This window comes from Centroberyx gerrardi, chromosome 12, assembly GCF_048128805.1.
Source record: "Centroberyx gerrardi isolate f3 chromosome 12, fCenGer3.hap1.cur.20231027, whole genome shotgun sequence".
Lineage (NCBI taxonomy): Eukaryota > Metazoa > Chordata > Actinopteri > Beryciformes > Berycidae > Centroberyx > Centroberyx gerrardi.
This window is the reverse complement of record NC_136008.1, coordinates 2,182,255-2,204,019: the sequence shown is the minus strand read 5'-3', so window position 1 is coordinate 2,204,019 and position 21,765 is coordinate 2,182,255. Positions and strand designations below refer to the sequence as shown.

Sequence of the window (21,765 nt, the reverse complement as noted above, 5' to 3'; positions counted from 1 at the left end):
CCGTCTGGCTCCTAAACACAACAAAACCTCCCCACGCACTGCAGTTAACGCTCCAACACAGAAAGTGAGTTTTAAAGCCAGAAATCTCAGCAGCTGACCAAGTAATCATTGACTTATTGGTATTGATCAATAACTCTATCAACCCCACAGATATATTATGGTCTGTATGTGTTATGGGGCAGGATGAATCTTACTTATTGCTCCTTAAATACCAAACTTACCACCCAAAACCTTTTTTACCACCGCCAAGCAGCTTAAGGATTTATGCACAGCATTTATTTAACAACTATATGGAAAATGTGCATGTATATAAAACTTGTTTGTACTGTAACAGCATCAAATGTATAGTCAAATCAAAAGTGTCCTGGATGCCCATCAGCAACACAGGATCATAACTACTAATTATTATTTATAATTCATAATTATTGTGTAACATCTAACATCTGATGAAAAAGTGAACACACACACACACACACACACACACACACACACACACGCACACACACACAGCATGTATAGGAGTGTGTGTTACAGTATTATTATAGGATGGATGAATGTTGTCTTCTGTCTTCTCTGTTTTGTCTTCAGTGAAAAGAAGTAAAACAAAAATAAAAACATGACAAACCAAACTTCAGTAAACAGCCGTCAGATTCTGTTCCCAGCTCCTTCCTCTTCTCCTTCATCATCATCATCATCATCATCATCATCACACGCAGCGATTCACAGCAGCGTCAAGCTCCACAGGGTTAGTCACAACTATTCCAGAAATTAATCCTTCAAAATAAAAGTGTAAAATGTTCACTTTTGTGGGAAAAACAAAACAAGTAATTATGTACTGAGGTGTACAGAATGGTGCTCGACCCATATAAGGTTTTGTAAGTCTATTTTGTGCTGATATTCAATGTCTTTAAATTTGACCATTTTCATGTCAACAAATTCCAGTAGTCAGTTGTCAGAATTCTCTTCCTCTGGATGGAAAAGTCTTTGAAACAGAATTTAGACCATGAGACTGAAACTTTCCACTGAAACCAGGATGATACTAATACTAACACCAGATATGAGTCTAACCCTCAATTCACTAAAGCTTTAGATTTGCCAAAGCTCCTGCTTTCTTACAAACCTGCTGATATCCAATAAATATCTGACTGATGACTGACGATATCTGATTATTTGGTCAGTTTGATAAATTATGAGTTGTAGGTCAGCAGACTGTGAGCTTGGTGGGAACATCGGTCCTGATGCTGTCTGCTTCCAAATAATTTTCTGTCAACTGCGCTGGAATATGCAGAATGCTGTGAAAACAATTATATTTTAATTTATCACAGCTTCCTCCTTAAACACATTCTTAACGTTTACTTTGGTACTCTCCACTCAAAAAACATTGAAACGTATTCAATGAGGAGGGAGCAACCGGGGTTTTATTTTGAAGGCCATGACCGGAAATTCTATGTTTAATTCTCGCTGGCTTGACCTTGGTCCTGTTTTCTCGGCTTAAATACAGCATGTAACCCATCCAACCCCACCCAGTTACACTCCAGTATGTAGCCTGGTGGGACTGGGCTCATCCTGGAAAGCCAGTGAGTATACAGGAGGGACACTGGGAGCGCTGGGAGAGCTGGTGGACCAGGCTGCAGACCGGGACAAGGTAGGATATATTTAGCTTGTACGTTACATCAAGGTGTAAATGCTGCCAGTAAACGTCTAAACGAGCACCGACGACAGGAAGGCTGATTTAGTCTGTTTTACACGACAGACTGGTCTACAAACCGCTGTGCATCAGTCTGTTGACGGCTGATGCAGGGATTTGTAGACAGACGTCAGCCCAGATATGTGCCGTTCTCCTACGTCGGTCACCCCAAACTCCATTCAAAAATATGGAAATATAATGTTTCTGTTCTTATTGGCAAAGATACAGATCTTATAGAAGTGACTTAAGATGCTCCCCAATCGTTATGAGTCACTCGTTAATTCGGCATGCATCTGATCCACCAAGCAGCACTTAATTTCAATAAAATCGAAACTTTTAGAACTGGTTCACGCTGCTCTCAACTGCTCATCACAGTGTGTTTTGGTGGAAGAAGACTGGCGGCATTAACAGACGAAGCTAATATAGAAGTTGACATCTTATTGGACATGCTGCTTATTAACGTGCTGCTTGGTGTGTTTGATGTATGCCGGATTGAAGAGTGGGTTATGATGATTCACAGTAGGTCTTCCTTCATGTTCTACCCTGTATGAACCTTTACTAATAAGCAAGGAAACTTTAAACTGTCAGATTTCTGAATGGAGTTCGGTATGATGTTTTCTCCATGTTTAGAAATCTGCACGTATTTGTGGCAGACAGACAGGGGCTGCAGTGACGGTTTGGGGGCGTTTTAGTGGATTATTTTCCGTCAAACTATCGCTGATGTTATAATTCCTATAACAGAAACTGGTATTAGATTTTGTGATGGCAGAGTGATGATGGTGCGTTTGTTTTCCGTCATGGAGCAGGGTGTGTTTATTCCGCCGGGGCGGGTCTGTGGGTGGCGCTGTCCAGCAGCGTGGTGCTGAAACGGACCACACATCAACACACACTGCAGACTGGACTGTAAATATCTCCTACTCTACTACACAATACAGTAGGAAACACTTTACTATGCCTTTTACACTTAAATTCATAGTTAACATCATAAGAAGAAGAATCAAACTGATGATTGATAAATAACAACAGGGTCTGTTTAGGGAAAAAAGCACAAATCAATCATTTTTTCTCAAAATAGAATTGCTTTTTGTTTCTGTTGGTGGTTATTTGCCTTATGATGATCCTCTAATTTGTTATCTATTGCATCTACCTTGATATTATTCTATTTTTCACTTATCCTATACTGCATATATTTATTTTCTTGGTATATTGTCACATCATACACATTTGTATTAATTGTTTCTTTGTCTGCTGGTATTTTTCTCTCCTTCATAATGCGGTAGTTCATTTTTTCATACTTTTCATTCTTACATTCAACAAATTCCAGTGTTGAAATCGTTGGTTGCGTTAAGTTGAAAACTATTTTGCTATATTATTGTTTATATGCTATTTTTCTTTGCTGCTTCCTATTACTATTTTATATTCATACAATTCACAGTTTTATTTCCCAGCACATCACTGGTTGAGGCAGTGTGGATGGGCTTCATCTGCATCTCCTGTTGAACTCGAAATGTGATTTGCTCTTCTGTATGTCTTTTAACTGGTCCAGTCCAGACTGGTTAGTAGGCTTGGACTGACATTCGATAATATTGAATATATTGTGAATATCATGATATTTTCCATGAGATTGAATATCAAATTTATAGACTATTAATAAAAATATTATTATTACTATTATTAAAAGTCTAGAAATTTGATGTAATTTAGAAGAAATAAAATAACATACCAAAAAAATATTTTTACAGACAGACAGACAGACAGACAGGATGGATAAGTGACAGATGATTGTTTGTCTCCACATCCTGAAATGACTAATGGATTATGTAATTTTCATATTTGAATCATGAGAGTCATTAGAGTCTAAGTGATCAGTTTGTTTGTTAATTAGACACAACAGATGGAAAATTTGAGGATTTAAAGGGGCATTACCATGTCATTACGAAATCTATGATCTCTATCAGCCTCTGCTGGTGACCAGAGGAACTGCAACAACACTGTTCTGTTTGGTTAAAGGGGCAAAAAATAAGAATTTTACTGCATCATAGCACAAAATGACTAAATCTCCTTATCTCCTCCTGTAGTGAAGTGGAAGTGAAGGCCGAAGCCTTCCTGTGGTCGAGTAGCAGCTAAGTGGCTAACGTGATTTTCCATTGACAGCAAAGTATTCTGTTTTCTGTAACTAAACAAAGCAGCAAATGGTTTGAGATTCTCCTCTCACTACGCAGCATGAACTTTTCTTTAGACGACTGCAGCTAGCTAGCTAGCTACTGTAGCTTGTTCCCTTTGCAGGAGATGGAACATTCCAGCTAGCTTAAAGCATGCTGAGTAATGTAGATCGGGAACTAATTTTGTCCCTGTAAATAATAATGAATGGATTTTTTTTATATGTTGAGGAGATGTTGATGCTTACCACAACATATTTCAACATCAAAGCCATATGTTTTTTAGATTGCTGATATGAAGTAACCTCCATACACTGACAGAGGGGAAAGTCATGGGAATTATGTCAACTTCGGCTCCCTGTGTTACGACTCGTAACTCCATCCTCCGTTACTGAGCAGCTGAAGATACCGCAGGACGGGTCAGAAAGAGAGTTTTAAAGACAGACATTTCAGCAGCTGGCTGAGAAATCATTGAGTCACTGGTATTGACACTGGTATCAACAACCCTATCAAGCTCCACAGATACTGTATATTATGGTCTGTTTGTGCTATGGAGCAGCAAAATTCTTACTTTTTGCCCCTTTAACTGAACACAAAAGCAAACAGTGTGCTCTCTCATGGTTAAAGAGGAACTAAACAAACCTGAGTAAAGCCTGACATCTAAAGGTAAAAAACATGCTACTGAAATTGACATCTGCTATTGGCTGGTCTTTGGTGCCAGGTGGTGAATAGCAGATGGCTGACGTTGATTAGTTAAACCCCAGGTTTAATAGAAACAGTACCAGTAGGAATCGTCTCTTCCTGTCTTCATGTCACTCAGTGAAGCTCTGACCTGTTTCCTCTGTTCCAGGCTGAGGAGCCGCCATGAGGGAGAAAACTCCTCTTCCTCTTCCTCTTCCTCTTCCTCTGCTCTGTCTGCTCCTGCAGGCTGTGGAAGGTCAGAGTCTCTTCTATTCCAAATGCACATAAACATCATTCCAGTTTAACCTGTGAGATGCTGACATGCCTGTGTGTGTATGTGTTGTGCAACAGAGTGGGGTGGGCGGGGTAGTCGATATCGCTGGAAATATCCCAATAATCACGATATGCGATAATATCAAATATCGGCCCAAGCCCAGTGTGATGTTAAAGTAATAATCACCAACATTTTCATATAAATAAATATCTGTCTGCCTGCTCTAACCCAACAGTGATCCAACCTATATCCAGTTCATAAATCTTCTCCACTGTCTGCTCTAATCTGGCAGCTCTTTCCTGGGAAAAATCCTCTGCTGCACAGGAAGTGATGCGTTTTACGTTTCTTGGTTTGGAATCAACAGAAGAAGAAGAACTGGGTAGTTAGCATGAGCAGCGATAGCCACCATGACTGAACAGACGAAGAAAAGAGAAACTCAAACTGCAGCAACAGGAAATCCAAGCTCCGCCCACACTGTTTGATTGACAGGTGATCTGTGGGAAGAGCAGCAGAAACACCACAGTGAGGCTGAGGGACAAAGATGGAGACTGAATAAAAACAAAACATGAATCTCTCAGATTGCCACTCGATGCTGTTTTCATGGGCAGGACAGAATAGAGTTTTTTTAATAGAAAGATAAACACAGTAGAAACAGCCGTGCTCAGCGTCGACATGAGGATCCACTTCCTGCTTCCTCTGTTTTAACCAGCCAGTCAGCTCGTCTCTGAAGCTCTCGGTGGATTGGTGTTTGAATAATTAATGTCGGCGCCGCGGCCATCTGGCTGCCGTGAGGCTGCAGGGTCACAGCAGGACAGGAAGTCTCAGACAGATCCAGTGAATTAGGCCACATTTTACGTCTGCGTTGTTGCCGTTTAGCTGACACTCGTATCCAGAAACATTGTTAACTGAAATAAAAATATAAACACTAGACTTTGTGAAGGAACTGAAACTTAACTAAAACTATCTTGTCTACTATAAATTAAAAATATATACAGTACTGTGCAAAAGTCTTAGGCGCATGTAAAAAAAATCCATAAAACGAAGATGCTTTCAAAAATAATGAAATGAAAAGTTTCTAAATATCAAAAATTTTACTATAAAGAGCAGTCTACTGACACACTAATGCAGCATCTAAAAAACATCTAAGACAAAATTTATATAAAAAATCTAGGCTGCCCAAGAGTTTTGCACAGTACTGTGAAATGTTTTAGTTTTTGTCATTTATGCGCAGAGTAAAAAAGACACTGTGACAGGACCAGGGTCATTATCATAAACTAAAGCTAAAGCTAAGATGAAAACTTAAAAAACATAAACTGCCGTAAACTGAAATAAAAATACCAACTAGACTTTGTGAAAAAACTGAAACTGAACTAAAACTACTTATATAATAATAAAATTTAAAAAATATACGTAAAATGTTTTAGCTTTTGTCTTTTTGTTTATGTGTAGGGTAAAAAAATGAATGAATTTTTACTGAATGCTAACGTCGCCACTAGAAGGCGCCATCCTGCAGACTGACATAAGTCAGTAAGCACAAAGAAGACAAGCTGAGTATAAACTGTCTAAACTTTGGAATGACTTGCTGCTATTCACAAGATCAGTCAAGTCGCTCTCAACTTTAAAGTTCCTTTTAAAAACATTTCTCTATAAACTCTGTAAACATCAACATCTCTGTAAACTCTCTATAAACTAAAATTTTATTTTATTTTTGCTTTCTTCTTTAACTGTTCTTACAGTTCTCATTGCTTTTATTTACTGTTTTATTTCCGCTGTATCGTCTTGTTTGATTTTATGCCGGTCTGTATAAATAAAGTTATTATAATGTCTGTGTTGCAGCTGCAGTGGCGTCTCAGTGCTGGCAGGGGGCGACCTTCTCGGAGGCGGTGGTGTCTCCGGCGGTGCGGAGCAGCGGGATCCTGCGGGTGCCGGGCGTGGCGTCGCTGCCGCAGTGCGTGGCGGCGTGCTGCGACCTGCCGGGCTGCGACCTGGCCTGGCTGTTCGAGGGCCGCTGCTACGTCCTGAGCTGCCGGCAGAGGGAGAACTGCCGGCCCCGGGAGCGGCCCGGCGCCGACTCCTACCTGGCCTTCCTGCGGCGAGGGCCGGCCCAGACGCTGGTGCTGCAGTCTCTGGTGCGCGGCGAGCCGTACGGCGGCCGCTGGCGGCCCCCGGCCCGCTCCTCCGAGGCCCCCGGAGACCTGGAGGCGCTGAAGGACCTGGCCCTGCTGGACGGGGCCGACCCGGGCCTGCTGGACCTGGAGTATTCAGAGGGAAGCCCGGAGGAGAGGGGCGGGGCCGGCGAGGGCGGAGGGGGAGGAGGCGGCGAAGGCTCGGAGGCGGAGCCGTTTCCCGATTGGCCGCACTTGGAGGGAAGAGACGGCTTCAACCAGTCGGAGAGGGAGGAAGGTGCGGAGGCGGGGCCGACGGAGAGCAGCCCGGCCCAGAACAGCCTCTCCTCCGGGGGAAACAGCAGCCGGGGAGACCAGCGGGGAGACCAGCGGGGAGACCAGCGGGGAGACCAGCGGGGAGACCAGCGGGGAGACCAGCGGGGAGACCAGCGGGGAGACCAGCGGGGAGACCAGCGGGGAGACCAGCGGGGAGACCAGCGGGGAGACCCTGCTGCTGCAGAGGAGACAGTGAGTGTCAGCGGAGCTTGGGACAGGACTTTGTTTTCCTTCATTAACAGTAACAGAAATACAGTGATATTCAAAAGCAGGAATGCAGTACAGTAACAAAAGGTGCCGCACATACAGCAACACCAGGGGTTTACATACAATAAACCAATACAACAAGAAAATTATGCAATAAACATTATATTAAAATATTACAAATTTAGAGTTTGCAAAGCCTTTCTATTGCATGAGGTAGACCTTCTAATGTAGGACTCTGCTTCCTTTGAAACAGTAGGTTTCACTTTTATCTCATTTCGGAAGGAATCTCTTCAATTTGGCAGCAGTTCCTCCAAAACATACAGCATATTGTTTTATTATAATGAGTCAGTATGTAAGTAAAGCTGCTAAACATTAGTTAGTTAAACATACTTGTTTGAATGTGATAGGAATTCATTTTTTTTGCCAAATTGGCTATATCTGTTAAAACCTGCAGACATCCTGTGTGTTTCCAGTTTATATCTGCTGCTGGTTTAGCAGCAATCCACTCCCCAAAAGACATGATTACTGTGTGTGTGTGTGTGTGTGTGTGTGTGTGTGTGTGTGTGATCTTACGAATTTGATGACTCAGTCTTAAGAGACAATTACCTCAGAATCTCTCTCTGTCTCTCTCTCTCTCTCTCTCTCTCTGTCTCTCTCTCTCTCTCTCTCTGTCTCTCTCTCTCTCTTTCTCTCTCTCTCTCTCTCTCTCTCTCTCACACACACACACACACACACACACACAAACTGTAATGGATGCAGTTCAGATTCAGGTGAATGGAATATTTAGAGAGAGATGAATAGAAAGCTGTTTCTCTCTGTCAGTAATTGAATCCTGTTGTGTTTCTCCAGACTGAACCACAGACCAGCTCCGGCTCCACGTCACTCACACCGTTGCCACGGAAACCCACGACTGACTCCACCCAACAAAACCATACAGGGACTTCACTTCCCACCCTTGCCACGCCCCGCCCCCCCAGCGCCACGGCCAGCGCCAAGCTCCGCCCCCCCAGCGCCACGCCCACACAGCCAGGTCAGCTAAGAATATAATATAGTTAAATAACAGAACATTTTGAACTTTTTTTTTCCAAATTCTTGAGCTTCCTTCCTTTCTTCCTTCCTTCCTTCCTTCCTTCATTAATTCTTTCCTTCTTTCCTTCCTTCCTTCCATCCTTTTCCACCTGCAGTCCGACCCCTGGTGGTGTCCTTGGGAGATCCTGTAGAGCTGACGTTGCCCATGGATACGGTTGAACTTGAAGCTTCAGTCCATCCTGAACCCCAAACTGGTACTGAACGCACGCACGCACGCACGCACGCACGCACGCACGCACGCACACACACACACACACACACACACACACACACACAAGGCCTGGTTCAAAAAGTATTTTCTAGACTTTTCAATGACTGACAACTGAGCTGCCACTATCTGAATGCTCCTGATGCAGTAAACCCCGCCCATCTGGTTCTCCAAAGAGATTAAAACCAACTATTTTTTTTAAACAAGTGCATTAAAGGTGCTGCACGTAGATGTGTAATGAGAGCATCATCTCCAACATGCTCTCATTGGTTTGCAGTCATTAGACCAAGGTAGCAATATTAATGTGACAATGAAATACTGATGTTAGAAAATAATACACATTGCTGCTTTAAACAAACTCACCTTTTGTTCCAGACTCGTCCTACAGGTATGAATGGCACCTGGTCGATTCCACTGACGGCCACAGGGAGGCGATAGAGGGCGAACACAGCAAGTCAGTCAGACTCAGCAGGGTGAGATAAGGGATGTTTCTGGGACGGGGAACAAGTTCATTTGGGTAGAAAAGCTCAAAGCAGTCCATCAGGGATTATTATTCCTTACAATATAATTAGTGCTGAAACGATTAGCCAATTAATCGATTAGTCGTTTTGGTCATTTATCAAGTAAAAATACCAAACGTTTGCTGGTTGCAGCTTCACAGATGTTAAGATTTTCTCTGTTTCATCTCTTTATTAAATGAATGATTTGTGTTTTCTGGCTGCTGGTCAGACTGAGGAAGAAATCTGAAGGATCACTTTGGACTCTAAACTGTGATGGACATCTGTCATTATTGTTGACATTTTATAGACTAAATGATTAATCGATTAATCCAAAAATTATCAGCCCTAAATATAATAACTATGATTTCACCGGTGAATTTAATAGTTTTTCTCTGTTGTAAATGTGAGTGTGTGTCCCTCCAGCTGTCTGCAGGCCGTTACCTGGTGCTGCTGTCTGTGTCAGGACAAGGTTCATATGGAGAAGGAGCGGTCAACGTCACGGTGAAGGAAGGTACAGTGAGCTTCAGCTGGACCTGAGCCTGTTCTGTCTGTCTCTTCTTTTTTTCCCCTTATTTCTTTTGTCTTCTTTTTCTATTTTTCTTCTGTTTTTTTCTTTCCTCATACTTTCTTCTCTTTTTCTTTTATCCTGATTTATTCTATTCTGTTTTCTTTTCTTGTGTTCTTTTTCTCTTCTTTCTTTTTCTATTTTTCCTCTTTTCTCATTTCTTTTTATCATTCTTTTGTGTTTCTATTTTGTTTTCTGCCTTCTAATCCTTTCTTTGCTTCTGTTCTGTTGCTTTTCTTTCCTTTACTCTCCTGTTTTCCTTTCCTTTCGCTTCCTAGTTTCCTCTTTTTCTTTCTTTTTTAATTTTCTCTCTCTCTCTCCTCCTTTCGTCTCCCCCAGCAGTGAGCTCCCTGCCCCCCCGCCCCCTCCAGGCGGTGTTGTTTCCGGCGGTCCAGGTCGTGACCCCCCCGGGCCGCCAGGCGCTCATCAACGCCAGCCGTACGTATCGCAGCCGAGCCTCGACACCAAGAGGTGCACCAGGAATCTGTCTCAACACTAGGGCTGTCAGCGTTAGAAGCGAGTAATTTCAGATGTATAACGCGTTGTTTTTTTTAATCGCGTGTTAATCACATGTTATTTTGTCCCTTCTACACACCCTTAGTTGGGTAATCAAGCGCCATGGCTTGCTGCTGCATCCTGCTGGCTGTGTAGTTTCCTGTGTAATTCACATCGCGGTGATGGAGAAAAACAACGATACCACTGGGATTTTGAATGGCTCGTTTCACTTTAAAAGACTCCCAGACGGCTCAGTTGACAAATCAAAAGTAATATGCATCTTGTGTCAAATGGAATTTCAATATCACCGAAGTACTTTGACTTCGAGCTTCCACCTATGAGCCAAACTTACAGGTGCTAACTTTAATCAGACTAGCGGGCGACTGCTTCGCCAAAGCCGGCAAAGCATTATTTTAGAAAGTGCAAATCGCCACAGACCTGTGGATGAAACTACATCTAAGAAGTGTTGTGTTCATTTGATTCCCAATCAAGACACTCTGGTAAGAATTGCTTTACATTGTTAATATGGACTTAAAAACTGTTTGGAAATGCAAAATAATGGAAATGTAAACATGCGATTAAAAACGCGATTAATTGCGATTAACTATTGAAATTCGGAGATTAATCGCGATTAAGAAAATTAATCGTTTGACAGCCCTACTTAATATGGATCAATAGAAGCTCTTTCCACTGCCGACCTCATTCTGCATGAGAGAGTCAGATGAAATACTAAAATGGTTAAGTTTTAGTTTATTTGTGCAAATGATAAAAACAGAAAAAGAGAAAAGAAAAGAAATACTGTTCAGGTGACAGAAAAACCTCACAAAACAACAAAACACATAAATTACAAGTATGGGAAATAAATAAAAAATGACGCTTATGTAATTAGTGATGATGTCATAAGGAAAGTAAGAGTGTGGTAAACAGAAGAAGCCGGGTTAGTGGGTCTATATAGAACCATAAAGACTCAAAGAAAACACAACTGGTAAATCAGAATAAAGTCATTTTAATACTGCTGGTTTTGGACATTTCCACATTGTAAAAGGGTTCTTGACGTCACCAAGAAGGTTCTGCTATGGGACGAACCTACAGAACCGTCTTGTGGAGTGTAAAGCTGTGAGAAGTGTGACTGTGCTGTGTTTCCCTGCAGAGAGCAGAGCGGGCGGGGCTGCAGTCGGCTGCCGGTGGGAGCAGCTGAGCGGACCGCCGCTGAACCTGAGAGACTCGACCGACCGCTGGATCCTGAACCTGACCGACCTGAGCGCCGGAGAATACACCTTCCGGTACATTACTCACCTGTTGTGGGCTAGTTACATTACCCATTGTCAAGGGTGGAAGTAACTAATTACATTTACTCACGTTACTGTAATTGAGTAGCAGTATTGTACTTCACTACATTTTAAATCCCATCCATTACAGAGGCTCAATAGCTGACATTGACCGGTATTGTTCGATATTGATATTATTGATATTATACATTATGTATAATTCATAACAAAAAAGGCAGCGTTAGCACATTAATAGCTAGCTAGAAGTCTGAGCCAGAGGTGAGAAAGCTAAATCTAAAAAATCCAAACCTTTTTAAAGCAGGTTTTTTCTTCAAGATCAGGATGAGTCAGGTGCTTTGGGCTCAGTAAAGGCTCAAAAAGGGCAGATGGGGTTTGTCTGGGTATTAAGAACTTCCATAAACATTTGGGGCAGCTAGCCTGCGCTGGGTCAAACCCACATCCATGTGCAAATCCTGCTGGGTCCAGTGTGAGCTGCTTGACTGAACGACAGGATGTTTTTCCCGCCCGGGCCACACTGGGACAATGTGGGCGTGTTTGCTGGGTATTGTTGCTGTTTTGGCATTTTTAACCTTCAACATGAGATCACCTGCCAGCAAGTTTTTGACCCTCTGTCTGGGTATCTAGCTGTTCCCTTCTGTTTTCTGCCTCTGCCTATCTTTCTGTCTTTCTATAGAGAGCTTTCACATGATGCAACACAAACTCTGGCGGACATATTGGAGGTCCTCAGCTGTTTGGAAACAATAGCTATACGAGCAGCTGATTGCATTTTTTAATGTGCAACTCAACAAAATTGAACAGACGGTTCATTTCTGTCTGTTTCTGACTGAACTGATCATTTCATCACTGATCCATCTGATTGATTTAGTGTTTAGATAATGTCAGCTTGTTAGCTAGCTAACCATAGTATCTGGTCAGCTAACATCGCTGTCTTGTTGTTAACACATCTGATTAGCACACTAGCTAACATAGCTAGCAGAAGCAAGCGGAGTAGAGACTAGGGCTAAAGACAAGACAGTTTACTGTGTCACAGTAACCAAATCCACCTTATCACACTATTCACTTTTACTGAGAACGTTACTGAATGGATCTACAGCCACACCACAACAAGCTGACTCAGCTGCTCTCTGTTAGCTGCTTGCTACAGATTTACACTTTATTAACTAACACACAGTTCTACAGATTTACACTTTATTAACTAACACACACTTCTGTTCCTCCAGTGGAGATCTGTGACAGAACTGCAGAGCCTCTATATAAGTTGAGGCGGGTCAGGTCGTCCCAGGACAGACACTGTTCTAGTTACAGTGTAAGTCAGTTCTGTCTATTAAACATCTAGAGGTTTTAAGCAGCAGAGTCAGAGGAGTGTGACCGTCCTGTCAGCAGTGTCAGAGGTTTCCTGTCTCATCACACTTGGATTACTGATCCTGGTCTGCAGTCTAGATCAGACCTGTTCCTGTTGGAAAACTTATTCCATTTGTATTTTACTTTTTCTTCTTTATTTATTGTTCAGGTTTCATACATTTATTACTTACATTTTTCTTATTTTGTAAAGCGCTTTGTAACTCTGTGGTGATAAATGCACTGTAAATAAAGGCTATATTATTGTTATTTTTATTATTATTATTATTATTATCTATCCAGACTTAACACTGACTGATTCTACTCTATTGTATTCTATTCTATTCAGACTAACAGTGATTGATTCTCTTCTCTTCTCTTCTCTTCTACCCTACCCTACTCTACCCTACTCTACTCTACTCTACTCTACTCTACTCTACTCTACTCTACTCTACTCTACCCTACCCTACTCTACTCTACTCTACTCTACTCTACTCTACTCTACTCTACTCTACTCTACTCTGTTCTGTTCCACTCAGACTGACAGTGAGTGCTGCTGGCTGGTCAGACTCCACCACAGCCACAGTGAAGGTCCTGCAGGCTGAGGTCAGCGCCCCCCCCACTCCCCAGCAGAACCGGACCGTGACCTCTGACCCCGCCGTCACCTCTCCTCTCACCTCGACCCCCCCGCCCCCGCCCCCCCCCTCTGCCACCACTGCTGCCAAGTCAGGTAAATACACACTAAAATCTATATTTTATTTAATTATGTGTATGGAACCTGCTCTGGTCGAGATAAGAGAATATTATATTTAGATTACATTTCAGCAATTACATTACTTTCTTTCTGTCATTAGATTACTTGTTGATTACATTTAGATTAAAAGCTTTCAAAGGTTCAAAGGTCATGAGGGCTTAGATTTAATACCAACAAGTCCTTCCTCTTTCCTTTCCTTTCCTTTTCTCCCCCCTCCTCTCCCTCCATATCAGAGGTCGGGGGGTCAAACCGTGGTCCGGTGGCCGTGGTGGGTCCTGACAGGAAGTTGATTCTCCCGGTGAGCAGCGTGTCGCTCGACGGCAGCGGCAGCACCGACGACCGCGCCGTCGTCAGCTACCGCTGGGACGCCGCCAGGTAGGAGGGGCTTCCTGTTTGGGGACTGAACACTTGACCCCTCTGGGTTACAGACCGGTCTGTGTAAGACCGGTCTGTAACTAGACCAACCAGACTCCTCCGCACCAGAGGGAAGAGCCTCACTGTAGCTCTCTCTGCTTCTCTGTGGTTTTGCCGTCATGTTTTTCCAGCGGTCCCCCGGGATTAAAGATGGAGGGCGCGGACCAGGCGGTAGCCACGGCAACAGGCCTTCGGGCGGGGCGCTACATCTTCAGGCTGACCGTCGCCGACCAAGAGGGAGCGACAGACAGCGCCTCACTGACCGTCCGGGTCCAGGAGGGTGAGGGAGTCTGTCTTGTTTTTGTTTAGTTAACCAGACAGATCCGATAAGAGAAAATGTTCATTTCCAAAATGACACTGAATAACTCAGAGGATCCATGTTTTGTTTGTTTTGGGATGGGGGGTTGGGTGGGGTGCTTCACCCAAAATTATGGTCAGCAGCCGCCGCTTTAGCAACTATTAAAGAACTATATTGGTTGGTGGAAGATGAACATTTAATTATTATCATATTTAATTATTTTCGATTTAAAAACAAAACATCGCAGCACTTTACAGTGACTTTTGAACAGTTGAGGGTTTTCCACCGTTCGGTCTCGTGCCTCACAACGCCTCTGACTGCAGCTGCTCTAGCATCACTGTGAATCTTCAGTCATACTCAGCTGTCCGTCCCTCCTGTCCTGCAGCCAGAAGTCTACCTCCGGTCGCCCACGCCAGCGGCAGCCACAGCCTCACGCTGCCCAACAGCTCTCTGGTGCTGCGCGGCTCGGTGACCGACGGCGACCAGGCCGAGGTTCACTACACCTGGGTCCGAGACAGCCAGAGCCCCGCCGCCGGGGTCAGTCCAGACCGCAGCACGACCAGACCTCCTGTTAGATCAGATTAGATTAGACTAGATTAGATTAGATCATATTAGATTAGATTAGATCATATTAGATTAGATTAGATCGTATTAAGTTAGATTCCATAAGTAAAATTTATACATGAAAAATATGAAAAAGATCTGAATTTGCAGCATATACAGGATATACAAAATGCCAACAGTCGAACATAATGAGACAATAGAGATATGTGCAGATTTATTCATGAAGTCATTTTTTATTTAATATTTAATCCTTACTGCTCATAAGATCCTGAAACACACAAAATCATTTTTTTCCCTCAGAATTAAGTTGAGTATTTTTTTTACTCACCAAACAATACAGTTCTACCAATGCACATCTGCATGGTGATAATAAACACTGTTTCCAGGATGTGCTGTACGGCTCAGAGACCCAGGCCTCCCTGTACCTGGCTAACCTGGTGGAGGGAACCTACCTGTTCCAGCTGAGGGTGACGGACGCCCAGGGGCGCACCAGCTCCGCCACCGCCACCGTGGAGGTCCGGCCAGGTAGGATGGGCAACAGACACTGTGGGTGGAGGGAATCCTTTAGCTTCTTTCAAATATAAACACGTCTGGATGGAGCAGAAAGGCTGAAAGAGACTCATCGGACCAGATTACTCCTTACAGCAGGTTATGAGTCTCTATGCGTCGGTTTCTGAACAGCAGCCCTGCTATAAATACCAGCTTTGTGGAGCTCGGTACAGGTTTTGTTGAGACTGTGTCACAGAAGTGTTGGTTCAACTCTTTTGAGTCTGTAGTTTCGTTGTTTAGTAAGTATCTTGTCGCGCGCCCCTGCAGAGCCGGGCGGGGGGGAGGAGGTGGAGCTGGAGATGCTGGTGTCGGTGTCCCAGGTCAGTCTGGCTCAGAGAGACACGGTGGTCCGACAGCTGGCCGCCCTGCTGCACGTCCTGGACAACGACATCCAGCTCCGAGCGCTGCAGGGACACTCCCACCTCAGGTACCAGTACTGACCGACTGACTGGTTTACTAGTAATAATTGATTACATTTATATAGCGCTTTTCAAGGCACTCAAAGCGCTTCACATATTGTGGGGGGGGGGGGGGGGGGGGGACTCAACTCATCCACCACCGGTGTGTAGCACCCACCTGGGTGACGCACGGCAGCCAGTTTCGCGCCAGAACGCTCACCACACATCAGCTATCTCAGTGGAGAGTAGAGGACTGAAAGAGCCAATTAGGTAACGAGGGATGATTAGGTGGCCATGATGGAAGGAAGGCCTGTTTTCTGGGGGGAATTTTGCCAGGGCACCGGGGTTACACCCCTACTCTTGCGATGAGTGCCGATGGGATCTTTATTAACCACAGAGTCAGGACCTCGGTTTAACGTCTCATCCGAAGGACGGTGCTCACTCACAGGACAGAGTCCCTGTCTCTGCTCTGGGGCATTGGGGATATTACTCATGAGACCAGAGGGAAGAGCGCCTCCTACTGGTCCTCCAACACCACTTCCAGCACCAGGTGGTCTCCCATCCAAAGACTAACCACAGCCAAACCTGCTTAGCTTCCCAGACAAGCTAGCGATGTGATGCAGGAGCTATGGTGCTATGGTTACTGACTGGTTCACTGACTGACTGACTGGACAATGACATCCAGCTCCGCCCTGCAGGGACACTCCCACCTCAGGTACCAGTACTGACTGACTGACTGACTGGTTTACTGACAGTGTTGTATAAAGATACAGAGTGTTATTTGACAGATTATCAGGTTGTGCAGTGGATGAGTAAATGTGCATCGCTGGCTGTTCACATTATCATGGTATACAGACAGAACATATAAACAGAAATGTATCCGGAAATGCAAACATGCATTATAAGATATTCACATTATTACAGATAGAGGGTGCACATGTACAGAAATATGTCCAGAATCTGCACATATGCATCGCTTGCTGCTCACAGTCATGTGGTACACAAATGGAAGAACATATGAACAGAAATGTATCCAGACATGCAAACATGCATTATAAGCTACTGACATTATTGGTTACAGATAGAGGTGACATATTATTCAAGACATGCAAATGTGCATCGTCAGTTGTTCTCATTGTCAGCTCATATTTTCAGATGGAAGCAGCGTACATACAGAGATGGTGAGGACATTTTGCTGGTTTAAGGAGCTATGTTAGGGTTAGGACTTGGGTTTAGGGTTAAGATTAGAATTCAGACTAGGTTTAGGTTGAAGTGGTGAGCTAGGGTTAGGAGTTGAAGAATGAAGGTAGTCAATGAAGTGTAGTAATACAAACGTGTGTGTGTGTGTGTGTGTGTGTGTGTGTGCAGCACGGTGTTGCGGTTCTCGGTGCGCGGGCCTGACGGGCCGCTCTCTGGATCCAGGCTGGTCGGGCTTCTGAGGAACCAGCTGCTCAGAGAGAAGACCGACTACCTGCTGTTCAGAGTGCTGAGGGTCGACACCGTCTGTGAGTAACACCGAGACGACACCGAGACAGAGAGCAAACTGACTCCAACTCAAGGCCAAAATAGGCAAAGAGTGTCTATGTCTCTCCAAATGTAAAAATAATGAAGCTTGTTAAGGATGAAGAGAGTTGTAGTACAGATAGAGTTTAGTACAGTTAAGTACAGAGAGATCACGGGTGCAGTCCATTAACTTGTATGTAGTGCTGAACAGAAAACAAAGGTGGACCAGGTGGAGAGAAACATATCTTTGAAAATGATCAGACAAAGTCGGCGGGTGGGAAACACTCAGTCAGTCAACATCCAGTTAACACTGTTGACTTTTAGCTGGAACATTTCTGTGTGGATCCACAGTCATGACCTGTGTCTTTCTCAGATGGTTGTAATACAGTTTTCAGCTGTTATTATTGAACAGCCAGCAGCTAATTGTCCAACGAGTCCTCCAAGACGACGTTAGGAGACAATTAGGAGACAATGGTTGCTAGGAGACAATTAGGAGACAATGGTTTCTAGGAGACAATTAGGAGACAGTGGTTTCTAGGAGACAATTAGGAGACAATGGTTGCTAGGAGACAATTAGGAGACAATGGTTTCTAGGAGACAATTAGGAGACAATGGTTGCTAGGAGATTTTTGACACAACTGCAAACCCTGTTAGTCCATCACATGATGTTTTCATCCTGTATGTCTTCAGTGTGTTTGCTCCGCTGTTCGGGGCGTGGCCAGTGTGATCCAATCACCAAGGAGTGTGTCTGCGACCCCTTCTGGACAGAGAACCTGATTCGCCGTTTCCTTGGCGACGGAGAGAGCAACTGTGGTAAAGTGTTTTTTTTTTACAGCTTAAATGGATTCATTGATGTTTTGAGAGGATTCCTGTGGAAAAGGCAAACTGATAATTCCCAAGTCTTGAAAAGTTTTTTAAATTGCACAAAAGCAAATACCACATATTGTAATATTTGTGATTTCACATTTTGCATAATTTGTCTTTCTCCCTCATAACCCCTCCTTGTGTCTCTCTGGAATAAAAATGTTTTTTAGAATCTCGTTCAGTCAATATTTCAAACAGCACAGATGATTCTCTCCTCAAACACAAGTTCTAGAGATGAATCACTTTAACAGTAACCCATAATGTGCTCTACCTTTACATATAGTCAGCAGTGATTTTGAGACAGTTGGCGTAAGTTTTATCAGATGATGCTGATCTCCTCCTCCTCCTCAGAGTGGAGGGTGCTGTACGTCATCCTGTCCAGCTTCATGCTCATCGTCTTCATCCTGTCTGTCAGCTGGACGCTCATCTGCTGCTGCAAGAGGTGAACGCTCATTTACTGTTGCTAAACTGATCTCAGACAAGCAGGACTTTTCATAAATTTACTGCTGCTAAACTGACATCCAGTAAACAGGATGAAGAATTTTTGATATTTTGTTTTCTTGTGTTACGTTTCAATGTACAGAGCTGATAGTTCATATTTCATTTAAAGAAAGTTATTTACAGTGGATATATTTTCTTTTCTGTCTTTTTTGTGCCAGATGTGTGAAGTTGGTAAAGACATATCTAATCAGATTTACTGCATTTTTACTGTTATCAAAGTAAAAGCTGGTTACTGTTACATGTGTGTAACTCAAAAACAAAATACTTGGCTATCCCAAATAACACCAGAGTGTTAAGTGTTAAAACACTGTGTTGCCTGTTCAGGAGGAGACGGACCAAGGTGAGGAAGAAAACCAAATACACCATCCTGGACAACATGGATGACCAGGAGCGAGTGGAGCTCAGGCCCAAATACAGTGAGTCACGTGAGCCAGAAGTCTGGACTGTGCTTGAAAGTTAAATTTGATTAGATTCAACTTTTTTGGTCTCTGTGGGGAAAAGTCGTGTAGAATACACAGAGAAACAGAATATAAATAAATAAGAATAGAGCAAACAGAGTCGTATCAAATAACACAACCAACACACTAGAATGAAATAGTATAAATATATAATAATAATAAACTTTATTTATATAGCTCTTTTTAAAACCGAGTTACAAAGTGCTTTACAACAAGACAAATGGAGTTTAAAAAGTCAATAAAACATCATGTAACATAAAGGACAAGAAGGAATACAATGAAATGAAAAATAATAAATAATAAAAAGAAATACAATTAATTAAAATAAGTTAAAATAAACACTTAGAGAAGGCCTTTACATAAAAGTAGGTTTTAAGATGTGACTTAATTTCCCCAAGGGGATCAATAAAGTACTATCTTATCTTATCTTACCTTATCTTAAAAAATGATACCGAATGAATGAAAAGCAGGACGATGTCTGAACTCCATCATGTCTGCAGGATGTGCAGATGAACAGTTTCCTCTCTGCAGGTATCAAGCACCGCAGCACGGAGCACAACTCCAGCCTGATGATGTCCGAGTCGGAGCTGGACAGCGACCAGGACACCATCTTCAGCCGGGACCGGCCCGTCCGCAGCCGGAACCGGGCCAACGCCCAGGCCGCCCGCAACGGAAACGCCTTCGGGTGACAGGGAGGAGGGAGGAGGGAGGAGGGGGGGTGGGAAGGACTGCGGAGAGACCAGCTGCAGGGAGTTAAAGCTGCACTAGGCAACTTTGCACTTTGGCGGCTCCTAGTGGCAGCGAGAGATAACTGAACTTGAAGTACTTCATTACCCAGAAATCCTGTGTGCTGAGGTCAGTAAACTAAATGTCTTCTTGGAGGACGGAGCGCTTGCTCGCTCACTGCTGTTCAGGAGACGCTTTTGGATTTCTCTCCTCAGTTTGGATCGGTCTCTTCCTGTGTGGAGAAGATTTCCCACCAGTGAGCAAACTGACAGCAGAATTTAATTTGGACAAACAGGGAGAATCTGCAGCGGGACGCTCTCTGTGATTCAGGCTGAGAAGATGATCGTAGTTTTACATGCAAGTCTTGCCTGGTGCAGCTTTAACCAGCAGAGTGAAACCAACAAAAACAGATTTGGGGGGTTTTTATTTGCTGCCCGGCCGCATGAAGAAGATCTTTGAAAATAAAATGTGATTTGACTTGAAGAGTTTCTTCTTCTTCCTCTCATCCTCCTCTGAACGCTGGCTGACAAACACGACCGGACGGGTGTGCAGATACACAGAGAAGAAGACTGCTGGCGGGATGAAGACAGACTTTGGCCTCCAATATGGATCTGATCAGAGAGACTGATGAATGTAAATAAAATACTCTTGTACAAACCGCTCAGATTTATCAAGATTTATCGCGGCAGGAGTTTTAAAACATGCTTCACTTTCAGAGCTGTCGGCAAATTGAGCGCATCAGGAAAAAGCAGAAAGGTTTCTATTGGACGCTCAGCCTAAGATGTTTAATCAGCACCAGTCCAGACGGGCGCTGGTGGTTTTAACTGGTTTTAATTTTCCTGAGCCATTCACAGGTTTTTTTTTTTTTTTTGACACACCACAAGATTTGTACTTGAGACATCAACTGCATCAGATCAGCACACACTAACACACACCCAGCTGCAGCAGAGCTTACACTAGGTGGTAATTGGCTGTTATTTCAGCTATGACATAATTAGTTTGCAGCTATAGAGTGAAAAATGAACATATTTTAATGTAAAGCAGCACAGAAAGCAGCTATTGTGTGAAGAATTTCTAACCCATATCATGTTGAAAGTCTGAAACCTCATTACACACAGATCATTTTACACACCTGTCATATGCATACTGTTGAGAATTATTATTTATTTATTTCTGGACTGTAAAACATTAGTTCATATGGGTAATATTTGTGAACGCTGAAGTGAAACAGGCCTGTATTTTCCATTACACTGCATTATGAAAACTGAAAAAGGCATATTTTCCCCACAGTCAAACCCTCCAGGAATCTTTGAGAAAACAAAAGATTGCATCACCAAATAAAGTCTGGCCTGGGGCTTTAAAGAAGTAGCTTCTGTTTAACATATTTTTGTGCAAATTTGCTGCTCGTTCCTGTCAGTCCACCTTTCAGCGGCTGGATGGTTGACAGAGCGTTTATACTTTTGGTAACGAGAAAGAGTTGGATCGGTTTCTGGAATTTATTCGGAATTTTATTTGGCTTAGAAGAAAACTGTCAACCTTGCTGCCAGTTGGAAGGAGCAGATAAAACAAATGTACCTTTTTAACCCATCTCGCCTCTGTCATGGTGGCTCTCAAAAGTTTTCCCAGTCACTCTTTGTACCATGAAGATATAAATGTCTGCCAAACTAGGTTCTGGTGAATGACTTTACCTGCAGAAAACAGAAAGACTTGTGAGCTACAGAGGAGAGAAAGCAAAATGTTGACTCTTAAGAGAACGGATAGAAAGTTTATTTCTGTTACACTGGTATGCAGCTCTAGTCGTAT

General features: G+C 43.3%; 2 protein-coding genes across 2 annotated transcripts in view; one reads left to right on the top strand and one right to left on the bottom strand.

Annotated features, from left to right (window-relative positions):
• The window catches only part of aldh5a1 (aldehyde dehydrogenase 5 family, member A1 (succinate-semialdehyde dehydrogenase)), a 132,122-nt gene that overhangs the window by 95,867 nt on the left and 14,490 nt on the right, over positions 1-21,765 (bottom strand). The gene's annotated exons all lie outside the window — the stretch shown is intronic.
• kiaa0319 (KIAA0319 ortholog) lies at positions 4,711-19,925 on the top strand. The gene is made up of 19 exons (XM_078287058.1): positions 4,711-4,783; positions 6,638-7,434; positions 8,299-8,479; positions 8,634-8,732; positions 9,122-9,219; positions 9,670-9,757; positions 10,151-10,282; positions 11,457-11,589; positions 13,473-13,575; positions 13,923-14,062; positions 14,233-14,381; positions 14,785-14,936; positions 15,350-15,488; positions 15,780-15,939; positions 17,279-17,415; positions 18,104-18,226; positions 18,629-18,719; positions 19,103-19,194; positions 19,768-19,925. The coding sequence occupies exons 1-19, from the start codon at positions 4,711-4,713 to the stop codon at positions 19,923-19,925; spliced, it is 3,045 nt and encodes a 1,014-aa protein (XP_078143184.1).